The sequence below is a fragment of the Martes martes genome, assembly GCF_963455335.1.
Source record: "Martes martes genome assembly, chromosome: 7".
Taxonomy (NCBI): Eukaryota; Metazoa; Chordata; class Mammalia; order Carnivora; family Mustelidae; genus Martes; species Martes martes.
Window position 1 is genome coordinate 19,180,983 of NC_137894.1, and position 13,841 is coordinate 19,194,823.

The following is a 13,841-nucleotide window of genomic DNA, read 5'->3' on the forward strand; positions in this document are numbered from 1 at the left end:
CTTGAAAGAAACTCACATCTTCCTCAAAATTTTGTGTTTCTTATGAGGTCACTGGTTCAATATATTCCCATCTACCTGGTTTCTCATGCCAGTTTTGGATAACATGGTAGTTATCCTTAACATCTCTCTTTTCCTCACTTCCCTGTACCCACTTAATACATGCTAACTTCCTAAATACCACTCTTAAATAACCATCCCACTACTTCCTTTCTCCATCGCCAGCACCCTTATCCAAACTACCATAATCTTTTTTCTTTCAGTTGTATTGAGATGTAATTAACATTGTATGTAAATACATAAAATTTTATACATTTAAGATACATACTTGATGGTTTGATATACATATACATTAAAAAATGATCACAATCAAGTTTATCACAACCATCATTTACATGATAATCGTAGTTATCTCACATTCTGTAATAGTTACTATTTTTTTTTGGTCTGGTGAGCAACCCTCACCTCTAAAGTGAACTTAATAAGTCTCAAAAACTAGCCTCTGGATCCCTTCCAGTCAGTTCTACAGACACTTTCACAGAGATGCATTTATTTTTAACCACTCTGTCTCTACCACTGCCCACCACCTACCCCCACCCCACATAATCACACACACACCCTCATCCTTCTGGTTCAGTAGTATTAGTATTTCTTCTTTAGGGAGGCCTTCTTGGGCTCCATACTGGACACGAAACCCTGTATTGCCTTTATCTGTCCTTCTCTCACACTTATATTTGCCCCTACTGTGTGTGGAAGTTGCCAGGGAGTGCAGGGACTCTCTCTCATTTGCTGCTTTTTTATCCACAATGCCGGGCACATAGTTAATATTTACCTAAGGAAACACTTGGAGTAAATGAATATATGAGGATTATTTTGAAGTCATCTCTTTATTGGTCATTTATAACTTTTTAATCTTTTTTTTTTTTTCAAGATTTTTTTCATTTTTTTGAGAGTGAGAGAGAGCCCATGGGCTCACGGGGGTGGGTAGGAGCAAAGGGAGAGGGAGAAGCAGGCTCCCCACTGAGCAGAAAGCCTGACATAGGGTTACATCCCAGGCCCTGGGATCATGACCTGAGTTGAAGGCAAATGCTTAACTGACTGAGCCACCCAGGTGCCCCTGTAACTTTTTAATCTTAAATAAGGAGAAGTTTGTCATCAACACTGTATTCTTTTGTGATATAACAACTCATTTATTAAGCACATATACTTGCCTGCCTAGATCCCCTCAAAAGTCATTTTATTTTTTTTTACCCTGATTTTCTTGCTTGTGAGCGCTCTTTGTGTATTTGCCTTAAGTTAAGCTGTAACTCTGATGTAACATAGAAGCTTGAGTTAGCCAACCTGCTACCCATCCCATATTAAAAACAAAAACCCCAAGATCTTTTTTTTTTTTTGCCCCCCCCCCCTTCCTTAATGCAGAACGACACAGTCTTTTACTCTCTCCTGAGAAAACCAGGAGCAGTGCTTTTCCTGTTGTTGTTATGTTGTTGTCATTGTTGTAGTTTACAAACAGAATTCTACAGTTTTGCAGGTCCCTGGATAGTTTTCTGGACACTCCTGGTACCTTCCTCAACTCCGACCATTTCCGCACCCACAGATAGAATTAATGTTGCCTTACTTTTGGATACTTGATGTTAAAAGGAAAGGACTGGCATTTATAACTCCTGCCTGTATCTGCTCAGCTAGTTGAAGCCTTTGCACTAATACAGAGTTTATGTCCTAATGCTCTGCATATGTCTTTCCAGTGTTAGAGGTTTGTAGGATTGGAAATACTTTCGCTCTAGGAAACTGGAGAAAACAAAAACAGTATATGCTTGGTAACACAAGTCATCAATAAAATTGCCAACCTTTCCAGAGTTTTTCCAACCTCAGGCAGTTCACTTTTTAGAATTGTATTCATTAAACCTTCCGAGCAGCTAGTGTATTATTACAACATAGAAAGAAATGGTCTGTTCTTCATGGCTTTTTTCTCTGAGTAAAATGGAATAAGGTCTGTCAGACTTTTGCTTGAATCACATAACTTCCTTTGCTTTCATGTTGCTGTGCACACTTTTGATGATTAGAAGAAATGTCATCTTTGCAGGGTAGCTAAGAATAATTTCTAATTATTGATTGTACTTAAAAACTCAATGTGGTGATTACTCTAATGCTTTTAAACTCTATAAAGTCTCGTAGCATTTTACACTAAAGACATTTAAATATATTCTTTCAGAATATGGTCTTCGATTGGCCAGCCATATATTTGTAAAGGAAATTTCACAAGATAGTTTGGCAGCAAGAGATGGCAATATTCAAGAAGGCGATGTTGTATTAAAGGTATAGTTCTGTTCTTACATTTTAAGGAATTGAAATAGAAGACAAATTCTAGTGTAACCATATAGCTTCTGCTAATGTTCAAAGCAATTTTGCCAAAAAAATTAAAAACTAATGTTTGGGGCGCTGGATGGTTTGCCATTTTTAGTGGACAAAAATGGTTTGTCTGTTATTACATGTCAACACTGATGTCTTTTTTTAGTCATGGAGTCATCCTGGGCAAATTAATCTCTACAAATGAGTATCATTCACTGGTAGGAGCTACTTTGTAGGTAGATAACGTCTAGTCTTACATAATAAGTGTTTTGATAACTAAATATTATTAAAATGTTTGTAGTTTGCTTGTAAGTAATAGAAAGTGACAGGCTTGGTGATATTAATTTGGGTTTTCTGACAAAGCAACAGCGTATTAAAATTTTATTATTTCAGGGAAGAGGAGTACTTCGATAATACAGGAAAGTATAAAGGGAAAATTTTGCTTCTTACAGCAAGCCAAGGATAATTTAAATATTCCTGTTCCATAACATTAAGTTAACATTTGTATTTTTTTCATTTATTTTCAACCTGGTTTCTTTTCCGTTGCAGATAAATGGTACTGTGACAGAAAATATGTCACTGACAGATGCAAAAACATTGATAGAAAGGTCTAAAGGCAAGTTAAAAATGGTAGTTCAGAGGGATGAACGGGCTACCCTATTGAACGTCCCTGACCTTTCTGACAGTATCCACTCTGCTAATGCCTCTGAGAGAGATGGTGAGTACAGTCCTGTTTGCAGAGCCCCTTTAAGTGACCTAATGAAGTAGTAGGAAGATTTGATGTGTTTGAGTGAAATACTTTGGTACAAGTCAGACACCTTCCAAATCTAAGAATTACAAATATATTTATTGGAGGTAGAGGGTTTACTTTTAGTTACTTTTTAGTTTTATTGATAAAATCAGCATATATCAGTGTGGAAGTTTAAGGCGCATAGCATAATGGTTTGATTTATGTATATCATGAAACAATACCATAATATGTTTGGTTAACGCCTGTTCTATAGATAAAATTACAAAAAAAATTCGCCTTGTGATGAGAACTCTTAGGATTTAGTCTCCTTAACAGCTTTATATATACCATACAGCACTGTTAGCTATAGTCATTATGTGGTACATTACATCCTTGGTGCTCATTTATTTTGTAACTGAAAGTTTGCATCTTCCTCTAATTCCCTGTACCCCTCTCCCCCAACTCTCCTGGTAACCACAAATCTGAACTCTTTTTCTGTGAGTTTGGTGGTTGTGTGGGTTTGTGGTTTTTTGTGGTTGTTTTGTTGTGTTTTGTCTTTCTCTGACTTACTTCACTTAGCATATGACTTCAAGGTCCATTGATGTTGTCACTATGTATTTTCTGTAGGCGGCTCACCATTTTTATGAGTGGTTGATGAAATTAATGCTTAAAACATCAGTTTTATATGAAATTATATTTAATAGCTTATATCTATTACCCCTGGAGTACCTTACATTTTACTATAATCATTTTATGGGAAAATAAATAGCACCCTTTTACCTAACAGACATTTCAGAAATTCAGTCACTGGCATCAGATCATTCTGGTCGATCACATGACAGACCTCCCCGCCACAGCCGGTCACGATCACCTGACCAACGGTCAGAGCCTTCTGATCATTCCAGACACTCTCCACAGCAGCCCAGCAGTGGCAGGTAAATCACACTCTATCATTAATATAGTTATGTGTGCTTGATACATGTTTCTGGTGTTGCTTACAAATAAAACTAGAAAATAGATTTTCTTTTGATTATCAAGTTTAGGTAGGGTTTTTTTGTGTTTTTGTGGGATTTTAAAAATCAATTTAGGGATTATCTAGAAAACCAGAGGTCACTGAAACTTCTTAAAGAATGAAAGAGTAAATATTTTAGGTATGCAAGCTACACAGCTTCTTGTCAGTACTCTGTCTTTGTAGCACAGAAGTGTAATTAGACAATATGTAAATGAATGGGCAGGGTGGTGTTCCAATAAAACTTTTTATAAAAACAGTTGGCCTTAAGCTGGAATTCGCTGATCCACAGCATTAGAAGATGTTAGCTAACTTATGGAATCTATTGCTTGGGAAAGTTAACTATACCAGTAGTCCTTTCCTAGACAGTTTAATCTGGACCTTGTTTTCCCTTTTAAAAATACGCTGGGTATTGTATGTAAACAATGAATCTTGGAACACTGCTCTGAAAACTAATGATGTATTTTATGGTGACTAACATAACACAATTAAAACAAAATCCTAATAAAAGTAAAAATACACTCTCTGGTATTTATCCCAAAGGGTCTGGTATGCTAGTAGTATATGACTTATCTGAGTTTATATGGTCTTTGGGATTGCATATACATTTGAGAAACTGAAAATTATGGCCCTTGTCTCTAGAAAAGGGCACATGTACACATACATGTAGCATTTTACATAAAATTTGTGGACATTCCCAGGGCTCTGTAGGCTACCCAATTGATTTGTTGTTTTTAATAATAATCCATATGGAGATCTTCAGGAGGCACTTGAAAACTTGAATGGAACAGTTTGGGATTAGAGATAGTTATTTGGGACTTACTTGCATGGAGGTGTTAGCTCAAGCCATAGAAGTCACTGAAGTTTGGAGAGGCCAAGAACTGGACAGTGGGGAGTGCATTCCTTAAGGAAGGTGAGGAGGCAAGAAAGAAGGAAACAGAGAATGGAGGAGTATCTGGCCAGAAGAAAGCCTTTAAAAGATTGTCAAAAGCCATAGTAATATGGTTGTGCACTGTTGGTTTTAGAAATTTGTGAAGCTGATACTTTCTAAATTTCAGTTTTAGGTTTGTAAATTCTATTAACTCTGATCTTTATTTTAAGGTTGTAATGATTTTTTTTTTAAAAAAAGGAATATTAATGGTATTGTCACAAGCCAGTCCTGGTTTATCTTATAGCTGATTATTATTTTTAACTGCTACAAGTTAATCTGTTAGTTCTAAAAATCTTCCTGACCCAGCATAGATGTTACCCGGAAAAGGATTGCTGCCACAACACATACACAGTGATATAACTAACACCCTTGGATGATTCATGGGAGCAGCTATAATTTTAACACATTTCTCTCACCTAGAAATCATGCTGGTATCAAACAATTTGGACATGATTTTCCTTTAAAAAAAAAAAAGATCCAAATTTTGACCATTAGTTTTTATTGTGAGCAAATTTGAAATTTTAGAAAGTTTTTTTTGATGCCTACTTTTTTCATTTTAGAGTTCATTCACACTTGGCATCTGTAACTTAAAAGTTGAGGGATTTTTAGAAAAAGGTTTTTTATATTACAGTTGGGGTGTTTTAATTGGGAACCTCAGGTATTCTTACGGGTAACACCAGTTAAATGAGATCTTTTAAAAATGCGGAATCCTGGGCCCTGTTCTCAGATGGAGGCAAGTAATAGTGTGTTTTTTTTTTTTTTTTTTTAAAGTTCCTGGTATTATTCTCTTCTCTGCACTACCAGATTTAGGAATATGGTTAGAACATGTAGCATATACTAAAGAAAAGAGAATACTTCAACTGCAGAAGACCCAGAGTCTTCAGATTATTTCCAGATATTTGTGCTGAAAATTTAATTCCTGAGAACTCTCTGACCTGCTCATAGGCAAGATATACAGTAGTACCAGTTACTTAAAGGTTTTATTTCTTCCCCTAAAGTTCATGTTAAAGTCCAAATAACTGTGCAGTTATAGAGGATTATCCCGTGTTGAGAAACAATTTAGACATTAAGAGTAAAATCCTGGTATTAAGAAACACCATGGGTCCTGTACAGCATTCCATCATTGTTATGACCTACTTACGTTCTTCTACATGATGTTCTTTCCTGAGAAAGCAAACATTACATGGACAGACCGCTTGAGAAAAATGCATTAGCTTATTAACTCATAACTAGGTGAGCAGTGTATCCTCACTATTGTCTAGAACAAGGTTTGGCAGACTACAACCTGTGGGCCAAATACAGCCCACTGCCTGATTTTGCAAATAAAGTTTTATTGGAACCCATCCTGTAATGGCATAATTGGGAAGTTGCAACAGAGATTAATGCTCAAAGAGCCATATAAGGAAAAAGTTTGCCAAGCCCTGGTCTAGAATGTTAAAATAGTCTTGTTTTTAAACTAAAAAACAATATACGTACAGAGAGAAGTTTGACTCATTTTCTTATACCTTTCTTACACCTTATACCTTGATGCTTGTTGCCAGGTTTGTGTTGTGTTTTATTCAGTAATGTTTCAGAGCCCACTCTGGGCCAAAACTTGGATACTGAGAGAGTCCACAGCTGGTGGCACTGTTGCATGGTGATTACCAAGTAGCTTTCACCAAGAAGATTCTTTTCACTGATCTCGGCGTGATTCCTGCACATGTAGAGAGTATTTGATTTGCAGGCTGTGTTCTAAGCTTCTGCTGGGTTATAGTTTACTCTCCCTACTGTGTAACGTTCAATTTAACAGTTCTGATTTATGACTTTTCCTCCTTCGTAACAGCATATGTTTACCTTTTTGTTCTGTCCTATGAACTGTTATAATAAAGGTGACTGTGGTGCTACTGATTATCATAAGCAGCTGCAGTACTGAAAAAACTCTATTGTAGTAAAAGCTCAAACTAAGGTCATGTTGAATTTGGATTATAAAGATTATGTTTTGTATTACTTACACTCAGGCATTCCATAAACTGACAAAGTTTATTGAAGGCCTAAGTTGTTGTCTGAAGTTTTTAGGGAATGTATTTTAACAAATAGAAAAGGTTTAATTTATATTTAGCCTATCTTTAATAAAAACGGTTGCTTTTAATAAAAGTACTTGAAAGCAGGGTTTTAAGAAGTTTGAAACTTTGTAAAATTTTTAAAGATTCTCTTTATTCATTGTTTGTTTCTCCTGAGAGAAAATGCTTACACTAAGTTCTGAAGTTAGTGGTATCAGTATTGATACTGTTTATGAAATAGTAAATGCATCATGGTAAAATGGAATTTCTAGACTGAATGCACGTGTTGAGCCCAGTTAAGCTGATATATTTGGAATGAAAACTATTTATCTATATCGTCCACCTTTTACTATCAGCCTTTTACTATACAAAGTTGAATTTAAGCTCATGATCTTGTTTTCCAGGAGTGCCAGGTAAATCCGAATACCTATGCATATAGGGCATATAATGTATCTGCTTAAATGCCTTAGAGAAGTCCTGGCTTTTAAACTAAAGATCATTATTTTTACTTACACACTTTATGATTTTTGTTACCTTCCATAATTGTTTTCTTAGATATTAGAAAGCTATAAATATTCTTTAATTCTAATACATATAGTTTCTGTCAGCTATTGCTTGGTTCTCTCTGGAACTTTGCCAATAGGCTAAAAATTATTGAGACATTTATATGGATTAGTTGGATATTTCTTTTTACTCTTTTAAAATGTGGAGAAGTGCCCATCTTCTGGTGAATTTCAGATTTTGTTTTCTGATCTTTGGTTTTAGTTTTTTGTCTTAAGTAAAGGTTTTATTAACCTCCTGTTTAATAGATAGATGGTTTATTCAGAACAAGATTTGCATGTAATAATGTTGGTAATTAACTTGGTGTAGGTGCTGCTACATTTTCTTTTTCAGACTATGCAGTCCCTCATGTTGGTTTGTTGGTTTGTTTTTGGTTTCTCCTTCATCTGTGAAAAAAGGGCCAGGTAGAAAGATATGATTCTTGAAGTGTCTAAATGAAAATAATTAATGGATTAATGACTTCCTCCCCTTGGCTCCTATGCCTTCCAGTCAGACTAAGGCAGTTGGTTGTGAGTTGATGCAGCGCAGTGAACACTTTACAGTGAAGATTCAAAGATTTTTTTTCTTAACCAGTAATTTTGATATTGTCCTAATTCTTACTAAACTATTTATTGATATCACATATATGTTATCAATATATGGTTATAAATTTATGCCCTGAACAGTCTAGGCAAGATCCATGCTGTCCTAGAACTTTAGGGCTTATAGCCAGGTGAAGAAAGCAGTAAGTAACTTTGAAATATGAAAACTAATTTCCTTTAGTAGTAAGTACTGTAAAGAAAATCATGGTATAGTTTGATAGTGAAGATGGAAGGGACAATATTAGATAACATGATCAGAAAAGGCTTCTCTAAAGTGATCTCATCTTGAAATGAGTAAGAAAGAGCTCTCCCGATTGAAGATTATTACAGAATAAGAAAAGCATGTGCCATTTCTCAACTTCTTAGAATAACAGCAAGATGACCTGTGTGGATGGACCACAAGAGCAAAGGAGAGAGTGATTACAGTTCTAAGAAGTTTTTTCTTTTGTTTTGGAAAAAGTTATTTCAGTAGGAAAAATACGAGTTTTTTATTTTTTATTGTTTTATTATTTATTTTTATTAAAGATTTTATTTATTTATTTGACAAACAGATCACAAGTAGGCAGAGAGGCAGGCAGAGAGAGAAGGGAGGAAGCAGGCTCCCTGCTGAGCAGCTAGCCCGATGTGGGGCTCGATCCCAAGGCGCTGGGATCATGACCTGAGCTAAAGGCAGCGGCTTTAACCCACTGAGCCACCCAGGCGCCCCAATACGAGTTTTTTAAAAGGTTGTTTATTACTTGAATTGGGTTTTTGGGGGGGGGGGGTAATTTTCTTTGTCTAACATTTCAAAATGAGTGGAATACTGATGACCTACCCTGAACTTTTGTTACTTAGATTAAGAACCAAATTGTTTTCAGTCTTTGGGAATTTTAGGTTACCAGGTTAAAATTCCAAGCTGAGGCTTTGTCTTTAATATGCTTTCTAAGAAGCCAGGCCGAGGAAAGACCTTCGTTGGTGCATTTCTCTAGTAATTAACTAGAAGCCCAAGTGTAAGAATGTGTGTCAATGAATGCTGGTCAGTTTTAACTCTTAACGGGAGTTTATGGATCTAAAGGTAGAAAAGCAGGCTTAAATATTATACTTCAGAGCCACAGTTTACAAACTAAAAGTATGAATTTTATTTAATTCATCAGCTCTTATACAAGTATAATATAAAACATAAAATAAGATATTTTAAAAATGGGCTGTTTGGTAATATGTGTTAAAAATAGCAAATGTATGAAAACTCTTAGTTCCAGATTTAAATAATGTAGAGCAATCTTCTTTTGTCCTTTTGAGGCTCTTCATTAAAAAATGAGAGTGTTGTAACACTGTTCTCTTGTAAAATCAACCAAATGTAATAATCAGATGATTGTTTTACTGAAGGGGTACCTATGTGAGTCAGTTGGTTGAGCACCTGACTCTTGGTTTTGGTTGGGTCATGGTCTCAGGATCATGGGATCAATCCCCATAATGGGCTCCGTGCTCAGTGGGGAGTCTGCTTGGGATTCTCTCTAAGATAAATCTTAAAAAAAAAAAAAGATCATTTACTCCAAATATTAGACCAAGTACCTGATAATCATTATACCACTGATGAAGGCTTAACGATGTTATCTTTAAATTAAAAAAAGGTCTTCCTTACTCATTATTAAAAATTGTGCATTTCTACAAAAATCAGTTTGAACAACAGATCTGTTTTCCTTCTAAATCATTAATCATCATCACCATCATAAATGAAACATGTAAGATGAGAAGCTCTATACGAAATGATAAGGATCATAAAAGCCTGTATCTGGGTTATCACCTGAAGGTCATTTGCCATAATAAGCAGTATAGATACTCAGATTTTTTCAGAAACATATACACACACAGATATGTATGTCCAGACAGTAGATTATAGTATATAAAGAATAAACTTAAATTGTGGGAAATTAGCTTGTAAATATGCAAAATAGGTATAATTATTTCCTTACTGTCTCAGCATACCACCCTTCATTTCTGTGCCCAAGTATCAGCTTAGTATCTGCATCTCTCCATTTGTCATCCCTAGAATTCTGTATATGCCATGCAGAAAGAGATCATTAATATTTTATTGCTGTTAAGGAGGCACTACAATGTATAAATATCATCTTGATTCCATATGAAGTTTAGAAGATTGAGCAATGGTCACAACATTCTAAATAGTCAGACTTGAGTGTGCCTTTAGTTTTTCTTTTTCATGTCTTCTAGCCCTCCCAGCTGAACTCTTCTGTTACTGGGATATGGTTAAGTTGATTTGGGATATCGTTAAGTTGATTTCTAAACATATCTTTATTGTTAATTATGGCTGAGATAGTCCAGTAGCCTTTAAAGGAATTAGCATCTAGTTTTTGTTTTCATCCTAGGTTCTATAGGTCTTGCCTCCCTTTATGCAACAAGTGAGTTTCTGAAAAGAAAGTATAAGCCTGTTTAAGTCATTTACCATATAATAGGAATTTGGAGTTGGTTTTATAAAAGGATGTTTTACTGGAGTGAATGTTAAGCCTCAAGTTTATTTCTTATATTAGGACCATTTTTAAAATAAGGCATGACTGACCAGTCAGTTGAGAAGATGTTTGAGAGCTAGAAGCCTGAAAGAAAGCTGCATGAAGAATGGGCAGTCTAGCATGTTTTGTCAAGCAGGGTCCGGTCAAGACAGAAAGTGGAATGGGGAGTGAACCCAGCAAGTTTAATATAAAGAGATTAAATATAACCAGATTGGTGTAACAAAGGATTAGCTAGTAAGAAGTAAAGTGAACTCTAAAGAATATGAGAATCAGGTATATTAACACCTACTCCCCCTTGGTGCTGTGTTGGAATGCCAGAGGAGGCTCCCCCCACGCATCCCTGGGGCTCAGAGCCAGTCATGTTGGGAAAGGCACACCCATGCAGGCTTCACTGAATGGCAGAGATTTTGGCTGTGGTGTGTCGCCAGAAGAATTTGCAAGAATTTTTCCTCTAGTGTGCTTGAAAAAGGAGTTTCCTGGGCAAGTGTCTTGTTAGAGACCTTCTCCTGCGAAACCATCCTAGGGGAAGACTGCTGACTGCTTTGTGCTGTGAGAGCCTGCTGAAGGAACACACACCAGAACCCAGAGGGAGAGCCCCGGACCAAGCCGCCTGCCCTCTGCCCTCTACCTATAGGCCCAAACACTTGTGATTTTACTTACACCTGAAGTTTTTCACTTATAACTACTTGTTACTCCTTGCTGATCTGATGAGAGAGTATGTTACTCTGCTACCCAGTTTATACGGTTGACTGGGTAAGGCTTAAAGAAGGCTGTTTACAAGGAGTCCCTTTATGTGAACTGTAAAAACTTCAGAGACTGTGTTCCACCCCATCTCTTAATAACTGTCTCCCACAGAGTTTTTAACCAGCCCAGAGCTTCTCGGTAAATGGATCACTGCCGTAAAATGATGTACAAATGAGAACTCTGGAAAAATAAACCCTGTCTCCTCCCCTCCGGGGGAAAAACAGTAATGCCCTTAAGAGGATCTTGAGGTCCTTGAGAATGTCTGAAATGTCCGTCTCAGCTATTTGGAGCCAGAGTATGTAGATAAACATGCGTCTGATTTAGGACAGACGTGATTTTTTTTTTTTTATAAAGTCAGCTTCCTCTTAATAGTAAAAAGTGTTGTGGTTTTTTTGTTTTTTTTTTGTTTTTTTTTTTTTTTGGTAAAAACTTAGATACTGTTTCAGAGCCAGTTGGGTAGAATCATGTACGGAAGATTTGAGGAAAATGTGTTTTCATTGTCACAGCCTTACCAGTTTCTTTTGATAAGCGCCACTGATTATAGACTAATTTGGTGTGTCTGGATTTGGGTTTGTCTTGCAGTAGACATAATGATCATGTTTGCTCATAATAGAACTTTATAAATGTTTGGAAAATCTGATTATTGTATTCCTGTACTGTAACTGTAGATCTGTATTGCCCAACATCATTGCTGCTAGCTAGCCACATGTGGTTGCTGAGTGTTTGAAATGTGGCCAGTCCAAATTGAAACATATTTTAAATGTGATCTAACACATTGGGTTTTGATGACTGTGCACACACAAAATGATTTGGATTACCTCATTAATAATTTCATTACCTAATGAAATAATATTTTGGATGTAATGGGTTAAATATATTCACTGATTTTACCTCATTTCATTTAACACAGATTTTAGAAAATTTGCAGTTACATAGATGACTTGCCTCATAATCCCGTTAACAGCACTGCTCCCAATCTACATGTATTATTGAATAATGCCTCCATCTTTTGGTAGATAACAGAAATGCACTAAAAAGAGAGGTGATTCTCCAAATATTAACTGTATGGAAAATTTCATAGAATAATATGAGTTCCATCCACCTGAAATGTTATTTCAGTCATAACAGTTGTTATGGGGGGGAGGGGTGATGGGCAATATATATATATATAACCTGTATATGTATGTGTGTATGTGTATATATATATATATATATATATATCCAAAGACAAAAGTACTGGCAGTTTTATGTTTTATGTTTTATGTTGTGCAAGAGCCCTATTGCACAATAAATGACAACTTGCTGGTTATCATTACAGAGGATGTTTGCATTAGAGTATTATAATTGATTCTAAGTTACCAAGATGGTGGTTATCATTAATTTCAGTCATTTTAAATTTAGTAAGTTTAAGTTATAAGAAAGAAGGTCAATTGTAACTATTTGTTTTTACATCTTTTTAAACCAATTTAAAGTTTACTTGTTGCAGAGCAATAAATCTGTAGAACTATTAAAATTATACATTCTTTAATCTCATTGTCTTTCTTTAAAATGTTCATGTTTATATTTTTAATGCAAAGAATATAAGGGGAGTCTTCTGTTTTGTACTACCCTTTATACTCTGAAGTGCCTAGAGCAGTGTGGGGATGAAGCTTAATTGTATTGATTTATTCTTAGACTAATTGTACCTGAGATTTTATTACATAAGCAGTGGCTAAATATTTTGACCTTTTGTGATTTAAAAATAGTTCATTCTTGTTTGATTTAGAAAATACCTTGACTTTTATAGTTCTTCCTAAAAAACTGGTTTTTCTATATGCAGCTCATATTAATATACAGAACTTAAAAAACTAGAGTATACCTCCATAGAAGTTAAGTGACCAGAAAATAGAAACTATGAAAAATGCCTTGTGGTTTTTTTTTTTTAATGTTGTGTTAGTCACTGTATAGTACATCATTAGTTTTTCTTTTCAGGAGGGTAACTGAAGAAACTTTTTCTTGATAAGAGACTGTTAATAATATGCATTAGTAGAACCAAATTCTTTGTTTAAAGTTAGACTTAATTCCATTTAAAAATACTAAACATTTTAAGGTGAACATTGTTTTTAAAATATTTTAAAACATTTCAGTCTTTACTCAGTAAGTCACGTGTACATATTTTTGTTGTAAAAATTCAAATAGTATAGATAAACCTCAAATTCCACTTGGGTTATGTTTTGTCTACTTCTCCCTCTGCAGGAAAACACTGTGTGTTGCCTGTTTGGTTATACCCATCTAGGTCTTTCTCCATGTGGGCATGTGCACACTGGTGTGTCTGTAGAGCTCTGGAGACACCTCTTGATGTCACAGCAGAGACACTCTGCAGTTTGTGCTTCACATCTTGTTTCAGAGTTATTCTC

At 35.5% G+C, this 13,841-nt stretch overlaps 1 protein-coding gene across 6 annotated transcripts in view; it reads left to right on the forward strand.

The window, feature by feature from the left end:
* The window catches only part of TJP1 (tight junction protein 1), a gene marked incomplete at its 5' end in the record, with an annotated part of 242,755 nt that overhangs the window by 188,385 nt on the left and 40,529 nt on the right, over nt 1-13,841 (forward strand). For all 6 annotated transcript variants that reach the window (XM_080808821.1, XM_080808822.1, XM_080808823.1 and 3 more), the window contains 3 exons: nt 2,210-2,313; nt 2,896-3,064; nt 3,864-4,011. In XM_080808821.1, the coding sequence (XP_080664947.1) occupies nt 2,210-2,313; nt 2,896-3,064; nt 3,864-4,011 (421 nt within the window). The remainder of the gene's footprint in view (nt 1-2,209; nt 2,314-2,895; nt 3,065-3,863; nt 4,012-13,841) is intronic.